We start from the raw sequence: 16,359 nt of genomic DNA, 5'->3' as shown, positions 1-16,359 counted from the left end.
TGGAACGCCGATTCTGGGCCCGGGAAACAAGCACAGACTGGTGGGACCGCATCGTGCTGCAGGTGTGGGACGATTCCCAGTGGCTGCGAAACTTTCGCATGCGTAAGGGCACTTTCATGGAACTTTGTGACTTGCTTTCCCCTGCCCTGAAGCGCCAGAATACCAGGATTAGAGCAGCCCTCACAGTTGAGAAGCGAGTGGCGATAGCCCTGTGAAACCTTGCAACGCCTGACAGCTACCGGTCAGTCGGGAATCAATTTGGAGTGGGCAAATCTACTGTGGGGGCTGCTGTGATCCAAGTTGCCAGGGCAATGAAAGACCTGGTGATATCAAGGGTAGTGACTCTGGGATTCCCAAACTGTGGTGGGGCGATAGACGGAACCCATATCCCTATCTTGGCACCGGAGCACCAAGCCACCGAGTACATAAACCGCAAGGGGTATTTTTCAATGCTGCTGCAAGCCCTGGTGGATCACAAGAGACGTTTCACCAACATCAATGTGGGATGGCTGGGAAAGGTACATGATGCTCGCGTCTTCAGGAACTCTGGTCTGTTTCGAAAGCTGGAGGAAGGGACTTTCTTCCCGACCAGAAAATAACCATTGGGGATGTTGAAATGCCTATTGTTATCCTTGGGTCCCAGCCTACCCCTTAATGCCATGGCTCATGAAACCATACACAGGCAGCCTGGACAGTAGTCAGGACCTGTTCAACTACAGGCTGAGCAAGTGCCGAATGGTGGTGGAATGTGCATTTGGACGTTTAAAAGCGCGCAGGCGCAGCTTACTGACTCGCTCAGACCTCAGCGAAAAGAATATCTCCATTGTTATTGCTGCTTGCTGTGCGCTCCACAATATCTGTGAGAGTAAGGGGGAGACATTTATGGCGGGGTGGGAGGTTGAGGCACATCGCCTGGCCGCTGATTACGCGCAGCCAGACACCAGGGCAGTTAGAAGAGCACAGCAGGGTGCGGTGCGCATCAGATAAGCTTTGAAAACGAGTTTTGTGACTGGCCAGGCTACGGTGTGAAACTTCTGTTTGTTTCTCCTTGATGAACCCTCCGCCCCACCCCCACACCCAGTTCACTCTACTTCCCTGTAAACCAACCACCCTACCCTCCCCTCCCCCTTCTAGCACCGCTTGCAGAGGCAATAAAGTCATTGTTACTTCACATTCATGCATTCTTTATTAATTCATCACACAACTAGGGGGATAATTGCCAACGTAGCCCGGGATGGGTGGGGGAGGAGGGAAGGAAAAGGACACACTGCAGTTTAAAACTTTAACTCTTATTGAAGGCCAGCCTTCTGATGCTCGGGCAATCATCTGGGGTGGAGTGACTGGGTGGCCGGAGGCCCCCCCACTGTGTTCTTGGGCATCTGGGTGAGGAGGCTATGGAACTTGGGGAGCAGGGCTGTTGGTTACACGGGGGCTGTAGCGGCGGTCTCTCCTCCTGCTGCCTTTCCTGCAGCTCAACCATACGCTGGAGAATATCAGTTTGATGCTCCAGCAGCCGGAGCATCGACTCTTGCCTTCTGTCTGCAAGCTGACGCCACCTATCATCTTCAGCCCACCACTTGCTCTGTTCATCCCGCGATTCAGCCCGCCACCTGTCCTCTCGTTCATACTGTGCTTTTCTGTAGTCTGACATTGACTGCCTCCACGCATTCTGCTGTGCTCTTTCAGCGTGGGAGGACATCTGGAGCTCTGTGAACATGTCATCCCGAGTCCTCCGTTTTCTCCTTCTAATCTTCACTAGCCTCTGTGAAGTAGAAACATTTGCAGCTGGTGGAGGAGAAGGGAGAGGTGGTTAAAAAAGACACATTTTAGAGAACAATGGGAACACTCTTTCACGTTAAATTTTGCTGTTCACATTACACAGCACATGTGCTTTCGTTACAAGGTCGCATTTTTCCTCTTATATTGAGGGACTGCCGGTTTGGTGTGAGAGATCACTCACGCAGTGCCAGGCAACAAATTTCGGCTTGCAGGCAGCCATGGTAAGCCACAGTCTTTTGGCTTTTTTAACCTTCTTAACATGTGGGAATGGTTTCAAACAGTAGCGCCCTCATTTCCCATACCAAGCACCCATTGGGTTGGCCATTTAAAATGGGTTTGCAATGTAAAAGGAAAGGCTGCGGTTCCCGGGTTAACATGCAGCACAAACCCAACTAACCCCCCTCCCTCCCCCCCACTCAATTATCTGGGATGATCACTTCACCCCTTCCCCCCACCGCGTAGCTAACAGCTGGGAACATTTCTGTTCAGCCGAGCAGGAACGGGCACCTCTGAATGTCCCCTTAATAAAATCACCCCATTTCAACCAGGTGACCGTGAATGATATCACTCTCCTGAGGATAACAAAGAGCGATAAGGAATGGATGTTGTCTGCATGCCAGCAAACACCGGGACCATACGCTGCCATGCTTTGTTATGCAATGATTCCAGACTACGTGCTACTGGCCTGGCGTGGTAAAGTGTCCTACCATGGCGGACGGGATAAGGCAGCCCTCCCCAGAAACCTTTGGCAAAGGCTTTGGGAGTACATCAAGGAGAGCTTTCTGGAGATACCCCGCTCCATCCCCATACACGTTAACAGACTTTTCCAGTAGCTGTACTGGCCGCGATTGCCAGGGCAAATTAATCATTATACACGCTTGCTTTTAAACCATGTGTAATATTTACAAAGGTACACTCACCAGAGGTCCCCTGTATACCCTCAGGGTCTGGGAGCACGCCTTCGGTGAGTTCGGGGGTTACTGGTTCCAGGTCCAGGGTGATAAACATATCCTGGCTGTTGGGGAAACCGGTTTCTCTGCTTCCTTGCTGCTGTGAGCTATCTACATTATCTTCATCCTCCTCTTCCTCGTACCCTGAACCCTCTTCCCTGTGTGTTTCTCCAGTGACAGAGTCATAGCACACGGTTAGGGTAGTGGTGGCTGCACCCCCTTGGATGGCATGCAGCTCCGCGTAGAAGCGGCATGTTTGCGGCTCTGCCCCGGACCTTCCGTTTGCCTCTCTGGCTTTGTAGTAGGCTTGCCTTAGCTCCTTAATTTTCACGCGGCACTGCTGTGCGTCCCTGTTATGGCGTCTGTCCTTCATGGCCTTGGAGACCTTTTCTAATATTTTGCCATTTCGTTTACTGCTACGGAGTTCAGCTAGCACTGATTCATCTCCCCATATGGCGAACAGATCCCGTACCTCCCGTTCGGTCCATGCTGGAGCTCTTTTGCGATCCTGGGACTCCATCACGGTTACCTGTGCTGATGAGCTCTACGTGGTCACCTGTGCTCTCCACGGTGGGCAAACAGGAAATGGAAATTCAAACGTTCACGGGGCTTTTCCTGTCTACCTGGTCAGTGCATCTGAGTTGAAAGTGCTGTCCAGAGCGATCACAATGAAGCACTGTGGGATAGCTCCCGGAGGCCAATAACGTCGAATTCCGTCCACACTACTCCAATTCCGACCTGCTAAGGCCGATTTTATCGCTAATCCCCTCGTCAGAGGTGGAGTAAAGAAACCGGTTTAAAGGGCCCCTTAAGTCAAAAGAAAGGGCTTTGTCGTGTGAATGTGTCCAGGCTTAATTCGATTTAACGCTGCTAAAGTCGACCTAAACTCGTAGTGTAGACCAGCCCTTCGTCTAATGTAGCTGATCGGTAAAACAGCATGTGAGTATGGTGATCAGTTACAGGGGAATGGAGTAGGTAGAGAAAAATAGCAGTATATAATAACAACAACGAATCTAACCCTTGGATGCAAATATAACACCCACAGAATCATGCGTCCAGTATAGCAAGGATAATTACACTCCCAGCTTCATCTGCAGGATTAATAGTCCATATAAAAAGAATGAAAGTAAATTATCCTAAAATTTATCATTTCTTAACAGCCATTTCAAGTGAAGCTTTTGTGACCTACTTAAAGATTACTGAAATTCAAACAAAACCTACACATAGATGGATACAGAGTCTCAGCCAAGAGGCCAAGGACTGAACAGGACCGGTGAGTGAACTCCACTCTCCCGACACAGGGATCCTACAGAACAGAGTTGTGGTATACTGACAGTGGAGTGGGGAAACTTTCCCTTTTTCTGGTGTACTTCTTGTGTGGATACAGGCCTTTATCTTCCAGAGCTGTAATTCAGCAGCTTTCATGATCATTCAGTTCCTCTAAGCTTCCCATCTAGCTCTATATTTCACAACACTGCAGGTTATGATCAATATTATGTATTACAAAAGGCAATCAGATCTCCTTATGAAAACATTCAGTATGACAATAAGTTTATGTAACTAGAGTTACTGAAGACCATCTCATTTCAAAATATTGTCAGTGACAAGAGAAATAAAAAAAGCTCAAAGCTTGAAAGATTAAACCTTACATCTGTTGAGCCGTTCTATAGGGATCCCAATTCTTATACAGTTGGCAGCCTCCAGACTTTCAGGCAGTGGCAGGTCCTCACACTTGGGCAGTTGTAGTTGCATCAGAATGAGGGGATTGGACCTAGCAATGTTATATTCCTGCCTACAGAGGTCATTCTCCAGAACTTCACATTCATCCCGACACAGCTCCCTTGGCTTGGGGGTCCGAGAGCGCTCATCACACAGTGGAAACACAAAGTGGCAGAATGATGGGATGGCAAACTGCGAGCACTGATCAGATAAATGGGTAGAAGTGCCAATCATGGTAAATGCGGCTGGAAATAAACAAAAATTACTAGATGAGCACTAGTACATAATAAACTAAACAAAACAAATAAAATAGTTTTTATGTTAAGACAGCACCTTGTGTCTTGAAGGATCTCAAAGCCTATCTACATTCAGTATCTGTGAGGTGGAGTGTGGGAGCTGGGCAGACAAACAATGCACAGAACAATAGTGAAAAGGAAATATTGGCTAGACTTAATGGGGCAAACCCAAGTGCTGTTGTATCTTTAATGTCCATGCAGAGTGCACAGGACCTCAGTTTCTAGGGTGTGAGTCAAGACACCCTTACAGAGTAAACAGAGTACTTTATTTATTTGTCTTAGAAGAATGAAGGACTGAGCCAACCCTGTCAGGACACGAATCTGTAGTGTCAAGGTTTCTAGTTAGGTCAAACCTGAGTTTAGATCACTAAGTCTCCTGCTTTCTCCAGACATTTTCATCAATAAACCAGGCAATATCTATTTTCAATCCTTGCTAGACAAAAAAGGACTTTGTTAACATTTGATGAGATTTTGCAATGAGAAGCCCGATTGCAGGTGCTGAGAAGAACTGTATATTGATAATCCCAAAGCACCAATCCTATTAAGACACATTTCATAACTCACTAAGGACTTGATCCTCCCCTCAGGCACTGAACGCCTACACACTGCCATTTATCTGGGAGTTTTCTTCAACATTTTAAAGAAGAGATAAATAATGATGTGCATCATGTATCTGAGGGATTAATCAAGCCCTAAATATAGAAATATTCCCACACAAAAAAATTAACTTTGAGTTAGGGTTATTTAGATTGCTTATTCCACCAACGCAAGCCATAAAAAGCAAGGAAATAAGCCGTTAAATCATTCAATGCCCCGTCTATGATCCACTTATTAGTTCCTCTCTTCAGCTTCACTACCATCCTTCCACCAACTATGCCAACATATCTCTTCCTGAACAGACAATGTGCTGCTGCTTCAACTTGAACCCTGTTTACTGGTTATATGTTCAGGTGCTTTGATTATTAACATAGGCTTTCATCAGTTCTACTGTAAGTAGTTCTGTAAGTGTCTTTGTACTGGAGTGTACAAGTAAGCGAGGTATTGTTTTCAGACTGCAAAACAGCTGTAAGATTGTCTGTAAATTTTAGAAGAAAATGTCAATGTAAATGGGTGATCTAATTGTTAGTGACTGTTCAAAATTTGGTAGACAAGGTGGGAGAAGGAATATCTTTTACTGCACAACTTCAGTAACAGGTATTACCTCAGTCACCTTATCTCTCTAATATCCTGGGACGAACACAGCTAAAATTCTGCGAACAACTACATTTGGTAGTCATTTTTATGTAGATATTACAGACTTCAGCTCTGCATACATGAGTGATAGGTGTATTATGATCAGGACTTGGTATTGTTGAGGTGCTTGAAGAGAACAGGGTTGGGGGTGGAGACAGCAGGGGCTGAAGTATACCTCACAAATGTGCAAGAACATCAGGAACGTGAGGGAGGCATGTGCTTAATGGTGTACCAGAGAGCCAAGGCAGCAGTGCTGGGGAGCAGAGTATCTGCACAGAGGCCTTGGCTCTTGAAGGACTTTCTTATCAGCACTGCTGCCTTGGTGCACTGGGGCAACCTTCCAGGCCTAATGCCTTGGCACAGAGACACTGGTGCTCCTCCACTCCAGGCCTACTGCACAAAAAGGCTCTTCCCTCTATCCTAGTGGTTTTCAAACTGTGGGTCGTGACCCAGTACGGGGACGCAGAATGTAAGGTGCTGGGTCACGGCGCCTCTGGTCAGCATCACTGACTGGGCCGTTAAAAGTCCCGTCAGTGCTGCTGGCTGGCTAAGGCAGGCTGTCCCTACCTGTCCCGACTCCATGCTGCGCCCCGGAAGCAGCCAGCAGCAGGTCTGGCTCCTAAGTGGGGGGCCACAGAGCATTGCACGCTACCCCCAACCCGAGCACTGGCTCCGCACTTCCATAGCCAATGGGAGTTGGAGGATGGGGGCGCGGTGACTGTGGGTGAGAGCTGCGCACCTCCGCCTAGGAGCCAGACCTGCTGCTGGCCGCTTCCGGGGCACAGAACGGTCCGCAGTGCCAGGAGAGGCAGGAAGCCTGTCTTAGCACCTCTGCTGTGCCACTAACTGGGAGCCACCCGAGGTAAGCCCAGGCCCCAATCTCCTGCCCCAGCCCTGAACCCTCCCCCCAAACCAGAGCCCTCTCCTGCAGCCCAAACCCCTCATCCCCGGCCCCACTCCAGAGCCTGCACCCCTAGCTCAGAGCCCTGGCCCCCTACCGGACCCCAACCTCCTGCCCAGAGCCCCCTCCCACACCCCAAACCACTCATCCCCAGCTCCATTGGGTCGTGGACATCCATTTTCTTCAACTGAGTCACCAGAAAAAAAGTTTGAAAACCACTGATCTATCCCCTGCACATCCCTGATAAACCCTTATCTCCCCAAAGACCCACTCAACCCTTCATGTTTCTCAATCTGCCTACTCCGCCAAAGTCTCCCTAGAAGCCATCCTCATATCACCTAGCCTCTAGCCTACTTCCCTTATTCACCAGGTATACTTATCTAATTCTTTTTTGAACCCAGTTATACTTTTGGCCTTCACAACATCCCCTGGCAACGAGTTCCACAGCTTGACTGTGCATTGTGTGAAGTACTTCCTTATGTTTATTTTAAACCAGCTGCCTATTAATTTCATTGGGCCATCCCCAGTTCTTGTGTTATGTGAAGGGATAAATAACACTTCCCTATTCACTTTCTGCACACCATTCATGATTTTATAGACTATTATATCCCCTCCTTCGTCGTCTCGCTTTTCTACAATGAGCCAGTCTTTTTAATCTCACCTCATATAGAAGCTGGCCCAAACCCCAAACCATTTCTGTTGCCCTTCTCCGTACTTTTTCCAATTCTAATATATCTTTTTGAAATGGGGTGACCAGAACTGCATGCAGTATTCAAGGTGTGGGCATACCATTGTGGCATTATGATATTTTCTATCTGATTATTTATCCCTTTCCTAATGGCTCCTAACATTCTGTTAGCGTTTTTGGCTGTTGCTGCATATTGAGCAGATGTTTGCAGAGAATTATCTAAGAAGACTCCAAGATCTCTTTCTTGAGTGGTAACAGCTAATTTAGACCCCCATCATTTTGTATGTATCATGGCATTATGTTTTCCAATGTGCATTACTTTGCATTTAACAACACTGAATTTTCATTGGCCATTTTTTTGCCCAGTCACCCAGTTTAGTGAGACCGCATTGTGACTCTTCAGAGTCAGCTTTGGACTTAATTAACTGGAGTAATTTTGTATGATCAGCAAATTTCGCCACCTCACTGTTTACCCTCTTTTCTAGATCATTTATGAAAATATGTTGAACAGCACTGGTCCCAGTACAGATCCCTAGTGGGCCACCTCTCTCCATTGTGAAACTGACCATTTATTCCTACTCTTTGTTGCCTATTTTTTAACTATTTAGTGATCCAGGAGAGGTCTTTCCCTCTTATCCCATGACTGCCTACTATGCTTAAGAGACTTTGGTTAGGGATCTTGCCAAAGGCTTTCTGAAAGTTCAAGTGCACTGTATCGACTGGATCACCCTTGTCCACCTACTTGCAGACCACCCCCCCCCCCCCCGCCAAAGAATTGTAATAGATTGGTGAGGCATGACTTCCCTTTACAAAAGCTCTTCCCCAACATATTGTGTTTCTCTAGATGTCTGATAATTCTGGTTTTTACTATAGTTGCAACCAATTTGCCTGGTACTGAAGTTAGGCTTACCAGCCTGTAACTGCCAGGATCGCCTCTGGAGGCTTTAAAAAAAATTGGTGTTACCTGAGCTACCCTCCAGTCATCTGGTACAGAGGGTGATTTACTATGACAGAGAGCTGAGGGCTAGCTCTTGAGACAGCACTCTGGTCACTGTTAGTACTAATTACTAGGGCTGTCGATTAATCGCAGTTAACTCACGCGATTAACTCAAAGAAATTAATCGTGATTAATCGCAGGTTTAATTGTTAAACAATAGAATACCAATTGAAATTTATTAACTATTTTGGATGTTTTTCTACATTTTCATATATATTGTATTCTGTGTTGCTATTGAAACCAAAGTCTATATTATTTTTGATGATAGATATTTGCACTGTAAAAATGATAAAAAGAAACTGTATTTTTCAGTTTACTTCAGACAAGAACTGTAGTGCAATCTCTTTGTCGTGAAAGTGCAACTTACAAATGTAGATTTCTTTTTGTTATATAACTGCACTCAAAAACAGTGTAAAACTTCAGAGCCTACAAGTCTAGTATGGGACTAGATCTGGGGAGAAGGACTGGAACGCCTACAGCCAGAAAGGGCCCCAAGAAGATGAAGGAGGAGCCCGGCAGAACTCTGGCAGTGGCTTGGGCCACAATGTATTTCCAATGTGGATGTGACAGACATATACATGGACTGTGGGTTTTCATGGTTTTGTGGGTAGGCTCAGACCCCCAGGCAGGGAAGAAAAAAGAAAGTACTGTGCCTACCATCTTAGTAATGGTAAGAAGGAGGCACCAAGATAGAGAGGAGGCGTGAAATGGATCTAGTGGACATGGCTTCATTCCTTTTCCTAATAAGGTGGGAGTTAATGAAACCACAGAGGATACTTCCTGGAGGTAGGGTCAAAACTGAATGTGTACATGGGGACATGAAATTCTTCCCTGTGGCACAGTTGTCCCTGGAAGTCAAGGGGACATGAAGGTGGAAACATATAGTAGATGGATTTCCCCACTACCTTGTAGTGGGCTCAGAGGCCCAGGAGGGAATACAACCCGCAGAGCAAGGAAAAAATGTAGAGGAAATAAATGAAATTATAAGCCACAAACAAGGTGCGAACAGAGAAGTCCCCCCATTGAGGTCAAACAGTTATCAGACTCCTTATCCCCAGAATCTTGGGAGGAGGCATCCCTAAAACACTTTGAAGGGATGTGGGAAACAGAGGCCCAGGATAACCAGGAGACTGAGGAGCAAGAATGGACCCCACCAGTGTTCCCTCTAATTTTTCCCACACACGTGCAGAATGAATTTTGTTATTTGCACCAATATGGAGGTGATTGGTGACATCACCTTCATATTACTGCACATAACAAAATTCATGGGGTGGGGACAGGGCCAAGAGGTTCAGAGTGTGGGAGGGGGCTCAGGGCTGGGGCAGAGAGTTGGAGTGCAGGGGTATGAGGGCTCTGGCTGGGGGTCTGGGCTCCGGGCCAGCGATGAGGGGCTCAGGGCTGGGGCAGAGGGTTGGGGTGCAGGGGGAGAGGGCTCTGTATGGGGGTGCAGGCTCTGGGTTGGGGCCGGGGATGAGGGTTTGGGGTGCAGGCTGCCTCGGGACTACAGCAGGGAGAGAGGACTCCCCCCAGCAGCACCTGGGCTGGGGGGAGAGAGGTGCCTCTCCCCGCTGTGGCAGCTCTGGGGCTGGGGCCATGGGATAGGACTGCTACCCCAGGGCTGGGTTTGGGCTCCCCATCCCCTGGGTACGGCAGGGCCGGGGCTAGTTGGGGCCAGGGGAAGGGCGCCCCGGCCACAGCAGGTCTGGGCCGGGGCTGGGCTGCCCCTCCCCCGGCTGTGGCAGGTTGGGGGCCGGGCTGGGTTAGGGCCGGGGAAGGGACGCAGGTTCCCTGAGCATCTGTGTGGCACTTAATAGGCTGCTGCACGGCCGCGCAGTTTACATGGAACTTAGGACCCCTCCATTAACAAAGAGGGCACCGGTAGGGTGAACAGCTCAACAGGCTGTCCTTGGTATGATGACATATGGGCAGAGACATAATTCTGAAGACAACCTTCATCCACCAAATGCAATTTCTGTGGGTGGAGAATGGATGGACCCTATAATAGGACCCAAAATGAACAACCTGAGGGCTAGGAGGGGCAGAAGCCTGATAGATCCTCCTGTAAAAGAGGAAGAGTATGGGGGAAGAAACTCCTAAGAACATAAGAACAGCCATACTGGGTCAGACCAAAGGTCCATCTAGTTCAGTATCCTGTCTTCTGACAGTGGTCAATATGAGCTGCTTCAGAGGGAATGAACAGAACAGGTAAACTCCATTCTGTTGAGAAAGGGGAGGAGGTATGTGGCAGAGTACTGAGGGCTAGCACTTGAGCAATCACTCTAGTCACTATTAGTACTAATTAGGTTTCCCCGGGGAAGGTTTCATTGGACAGTGGTGTGTACCTGGTTACCATGCTAGATTGGCACTAGTGAGCTAATGAGCTGATTAACAGGGAAGCTGTATAAAAGGGCACAGGAAGGTGTGCTCAAGGGGAAGAGAAGGAGAGAAACAAAAAGCTAGGATAACCTGACAAATAGAATCCTCTGAGTAGAGACGTCTTATCCTCCACCCCCTCCTTTTGTAAAAGCGTGGAAAGGATTAAAACACTGTAAATAAAATACATGATGGAGTTTACAAGCAAGAAGGTTGCAGAACACTCTGTGTTCATGGAAGAGGCAGGAGAGCAGCACGTCACTCCATCCTCACACTGCATACCACGGTTAGTAGTTCTGCAGTTGGTATTTGAGTTCCTTTGGAACTCTTGGGCAAATATCATCTGGTCCTGAGGACTTATTACTATTTAATGTATTAATTTGTTCCAAAAGATCCTCTGTTGACACCTCAATCTGGGACAGTTCCTCAGATTTGTCACCTAAAAAGAATGAGAATGCATGTGAATGCATGTGAATGCACATGCACAAAAGAAGTTTGGAGTTCTTGGGGACTGGAGTTGTTTAGCTAGAGAAACCCAAAGAAAGGTGAAGAAAATAGCAACTGTCAAGAAGGGTAAATTAAAAAAAAAAAAAAAAAAAAGCACAGCACATCAGCTGTATTTTCTTTAAATTACAAGAGTTGGCAACACTGTGAATAACTGAATACTTCACACCACCACAAAATGTCAGACCACCACAGGTAAAATTTGCTCTTCCGTCCCTGAACAAGAGTATTTTATTCTTCAGTGAAGTAAAAATGCCTGCAAAGACCACATTGTTTACTTGAGTGAAAAAACAAAAACTTATTTTTCAGTGTTAAATGATACAACAATATTGCTAATCCTGAGCATTCATAAATCATGAGTCAGATCTCCAAAAATCATGAGATTGGGATAAAAATCATAAAAATTATAAATTTGGGGCTCTGTTTATTTGCCTTCTGACTTTTGAGTCTCTAGAGGTCATGTTTACAAGCCTTTCTCCAGAGCCATAAAGGCTGGAAAAAAATTTTTTAAATGAAAGCTGAGATTCTCAGATAATCACATGACTTTAGGAGATAAGATTTTAATTAAAAATACCAAATATCAGCTGGATTTGGTTAAAGTACAAGAGTTGGCAACCCTGAGCTAAATACTTCACAACACCACAAAATGTCAGACCACCATAGGTAAATTTTACTCTTCAGTCCCTGAACAAAAATTTCATGTAGGTATGGTTTTAATTGTCAGTTTTAGCTTTGGACAGTAGGTGTCCCTACTACCCATTCACAAAGGGCCACAGTCTTCGCTATACACTATACACCTCTATGCAAGTACAAATGGAGAAGTTTGTTTTTTTTTTAAAAAGAGATTGCTTATTAGTTGAGAAACAGCTAACTAGCTCAATCCCCAAAATACTAAGATATTTGCTTAAAGGCTTTCCATATACACTGAATCTTCACAACAACTGAGCACATTGCAAAATCTATAGCAATTAGTCCACAGGGCATTTGGTAAACATTTCTCAAAATTCATATACTTTTAAAATATTATTTGGTCATGCCTTCTCATTACCACCTATATATGCACTAAGGCCCCAATCCTGCAGTTGTCTCTGCACGGTGGATCCCTGCTCCTGCACACAGCCACATGGAAATCAGTGGCACTCCGGGCAGGCACAGGGCTAACGCCTGCACTGATCTATTTGCAGGATCTGGGTGTAAGTGCTGTATCAAACTTACTAATAAATAAAACTGACATCAACTCCCCAAAAAACATAATTCCAACCCCAGGCCTGCATCACAAAACACTCTCCCCCCACCCCCCACAACACCAATATTACTCAATCGGCATGCGGAAGGCTACATATATATGGGAACAAATTTAACTTGATCAAAAAGTAATTTTCTGGAAAACCTCATTGCAGCAAACATGTTAATCCTTTTCTTAAGAGATCAAATATACAGTGATGATGGTGAGCTGAACAGTAATAAATAGAATTATGTCTGGTTTGCTTTGCTCCTTAGAGATGTATGGATTTATCTGACTGCTCTAGCAAAGGGGCATTAGAATCAACTGCTGCTAATATCACTGATCACTCTGGTGTGGTTCTGTGAAGAAACTGAATGTTCATCTACTGTGCCGGAAAAGTAATTAAACTTTTGAACACCAAATGTTGCTGAGCGGTACCAAAATGGTGTTCAGAGAAAGAATTAGCAGGGGCAGAGCATGGAAATTACTTGATTTATATAAATCAATGTTAAATCAGAACTCTACTGAGATTTTGCAGTAAAAGGGAGGAAGCCCAAGGACAAAGTCACCACAACAATTTTTCATTACATTAGAATGCACTTGGACTTTTAAAAATGTACTTCCATTTCAATCTATCATTTAAAACGCTCCAATATAAATTACAAGCTGTTAAAGAGTCAAACCTTTGACACTTCACTTAAGGTGAAAAATGTTTTTAACATGATAGCAGATTTTTGGCCTGTAAAACAATGTTTTCTGAATATAAGAGAGAGAAAGGGGATTGCTTGTTCAAACCTTATTATAAGGGTAACTTGGCCATTACACTTATCAATTATGTGGTAATAAAACTAGTACTGTTGGCACTTGAACGGGATACTGGAACAAATTATTATTGTCCTACTAGAGGCATATAATCCTACCAGTAATTCGGTTTTCAATTTCTCCTTGCATCTGGAGGGAGTCCACGTAAATGGTCCTGTTTCCAATGATTCGTGCACATGCAATTCCCCTGTAAGGCTGACAGAACCCATCTTCGTGGTAATCTTCTCTGCAAAAAACAAGGGGATTCTATAAGTGCATCTGCAGATGTCCAACTGTCCCCAATGAATTTTTAAGAAATATATTCTTAAAATGACTTAAATCTGAAACTTTTCAATACTCCAGGCGCTACTGCTTCCACTCTGCCTACCTTCACACCACTTTGAAAGTATTTATGGGGGCACCACTGCAAACATCTAATTCAAGAAAGAAAGTAAAAACCAAGAATAATCTCAAAGTTATATGCTAATGGTAATAGGATTTGACATATGAACCTATTAAAAAGCTGTTAGACTGAGACAGTAATATAGATCATGTTACACATCCTCATGCATTTCTGGCATCTGACTGCACTGAATACGATTAGGCAAGCAGTTGGTTCTTGTCTCCCACCTCCTTCTACAATTCTTTATTTCCTTAAGCAAACAGCAAAATAGAACTTGCTCAAAATTCATTTAAAATATGGCATAATTCTGAACCAAGAGTTGGATAAACAAAATGAAAAGTAATCTGTGGTTAACTTCTTTTCTCCTCACTTTGTTTATATTCAGTGTTAAATTCCCCCCTCCACTCTTCAGCCAAATTCTGATCTTCCTTACACTAATATATCATTATTATTAATTATTTGTATTATTGTAGCACCTAGACTAAATATATTAACTTGAATGTAGTTGCTCTAGATTAACACTGGTATAATCAAAAGCATAAATTGGTTCTTTTAACTAAGGAATCACTTTAAAAACATGGGATACACCTATATTTCCCCTGTTCCCCCATTTTTTTAAAAAGTGATACTTCAAAGCTCTCCACAGTTTAGCCCTGCCCTGTCAATCTGTCTCATTTATTATCTTATTGTGAGGTCATCAGCTGTTTTTGCTCTGCCAGTAATGCCAGCCTAGATCACCCACCTGTTTGCTTCTTCCACAAACATCTTCACTCTTTTTCCCATGCCGCCTTCTTATAGGTGGAAGAAATTCCCAGTCAAAATATGTAATGCCACAAACTTATCTTCCTTAAAACTCATTCCTGTCATAATATGTTCAGAAAGCTGCCATCTAATAATGGCTAGGTGTGGTGAGCTGTGACCATTACTCTGATTGGCTAAGAACTGCACATAGAGTAGGGTTACCATATTTTGAGCCTCCAAAAGGAGGACACTCCACAGGGCCCCGGCCCCCAGCCCCGCCCCCGCCCCAACTCCGCCCCTTCCCCAAAGTCCCCGCCCCAACTCCGCCCCCTCCCCTGCTTCCCACGAACATTTGATTTGCGGGAAGCCTGAAGCAGGTAAGGGGGGTGTGGGGGGAGGAGGCACGGCCCAGTCTGGCCCCCCCGGCGTCTCCAGCCTGGGTCGGCTCGGGCCCTGGGGTGCCGGCCCCGGCCCCCGGGTCCCCGGCCGAGCACCCCCGGCCCGCTCAGCACCCCCCGGCCCGGCCCCCGGGCCCCCGGCCGAGCACCCCCGGCCCCGCCGGCCCCGCCCCCGGCCCAGCACCGCCAGCCCCCAGCCCAGCACCGCCGGCCCCGCATGTCCCGATTTTCCCGGACATGTCCGGCTTTTTGGGATTTCCCCCCGGACGGGGATTTGGAGCCCAAAAAGCCAGACATGTCCAGGAAAATCCGGACGTATGGTAACCCTAACATAGAGCTACTCTGTGCCAAAAACAGTCCATTGTTTTTGTTACCCAATCCTACAGATAATGAGTCAGGAGGGGAGGTGAGAGCTACCTGAGAACAGAGGAGAGGCAGAAAGCTCAGCAGAGACTTCCCTGAGCTCCTCACGTTCCTCATCACAGTCCACAGATTCCTCGTGGTAAAAACAGTACATCTCAAAACCCCAAAGTCAAACAGTGTCACAACGGAGCAGATATTCAGTCCCCTAGGAATGAGGGGAAGAACCAGTATAAGTATAAGTTAGGCTCAGAAGCAAGGGCTTGACTCTAGAGGGAGGTAGCCATGAGCTAGAGTAGGACTCTGAGGGAAGCAGGCCTGGTTGAATGATATTCTGCAGGGAGCCCTCTTGTGGGAGACCTGACTTGGGGCTATGGAAGAAGACTCCTGGGAGATAAGCAGATATCTTGAAACTCTCAGGCAGATGGCCTGGAAAGTCGGAACCTGGAACAGAGACTAATGGTACTGGGACAGAGTGGTTAATGAGAGTTGGTAACCTGTGAACGGTGACATGTGAATGGGACTGAAGAGCTTCTTCATTGTAAACTTGTTTTACTTTAGGGTTTTGAGACTAGTAGCAAAAATTCCAATGGCCTGGGATGGGGCACTAGATGGGGAGGGCTCTGACTTGCTACAGAAAATTCTTTCCCAGATGTCTGGCTAGTGGATCTTGCCAACATGCTCAGAGTTCAACTTGTTGCCATATGGGATTGGAAGGAATTTTCTACCAGGTCAGACTGGCAGAGACTCTAGATTTTATTTTTATTTTGCCTTCCTCTGCAACATGGGGTATGGGTCACTTGCTGTCTCAAACTAGAGTAAATGGTGGATTCTCTATAACTTTTAAGTTTTTAAATCTTTTAGTTTTTAAATCATGATTTGAGGACTTCAGTAACCCTGCCAAAGGTTATGGGTCTTTTACAGGAGTGGGTGGGTGAGGTTCTGTGGCCTGCGATGTGCAGGAAGTCAGATTAGTTTATCACAAGGTCCC

The 16,359-nt window shown here is 46.0% G+C and overlaps 2 protein-coding genes across 4 annotated transcripts in view; both read right to left on the bottom strand.

Moving 5' to 3' along the window:
- Positions 1 to 16,359, bottom strand: part of ROR2 (receptor tyrosine kinase like orphan receptor 2) — a 226,068-nt gene that overhangs the window by 8,391 nt on the left and 201,318 nt on the right. For all 3 annotated transcript variants that reach the window (XM_005303074.5, XM_024107951.3, XM_024107950.3), the window contains exons 5-6: positions 13,586 to 13,713; positions 4,379 to 4,693 (exon numbers count right to left, since the gene is read on the bottom strand). In XM_005303074.5, coding sequence (XP_005303131.1) covers positions 4,379 to 4,693; positions 13,586 to 13,713 — 443 coding nt within the window. The remainder of the gene's footprint in view (positions 1 to 4,378; positions 4,694 to 13,585; positions 13,714 to 16,359) is intronic.
- On the bottom strand, positions 1,168 to 3,602 carry LOC135972401 (uncharacterized). The gene is made up of 2 exons (XM_065550375.1): positions 2,700 to 3,602; positions 1,168 to 1,785 (listed from the first exon to the last, which is right to left on the bottom strand). Exons 1-2 carry the CDS (start codon positions 3,247 to 3,249, stop codon positions 1,283 to 1,285), a joined length of 1,053 nt encoding a protein of 350 aa, XP_065406447.1. The 5' UTR covers positions 3,250 to 3,602; the 3' UTR covers positions 1,168 to 1,282.

The sequence above is a fragment of the Chrysemys picta genome, chromosome 6 (genome assembly GCF_011386835.1).
Source record: "Chrysemys picta bellii isolate R12L10 chromosome 6, ASM1138683v2, whole genome shotgun sequence".
NCBI classification, from domain to species: Eukaryota; Metazoa; Chordata; order Testudines; family Emydidae; genus Chrysemys; species Chrysemys picta.
This window is presented reverse-complemented; position numbering and strand designations above follow the sequence as displayed.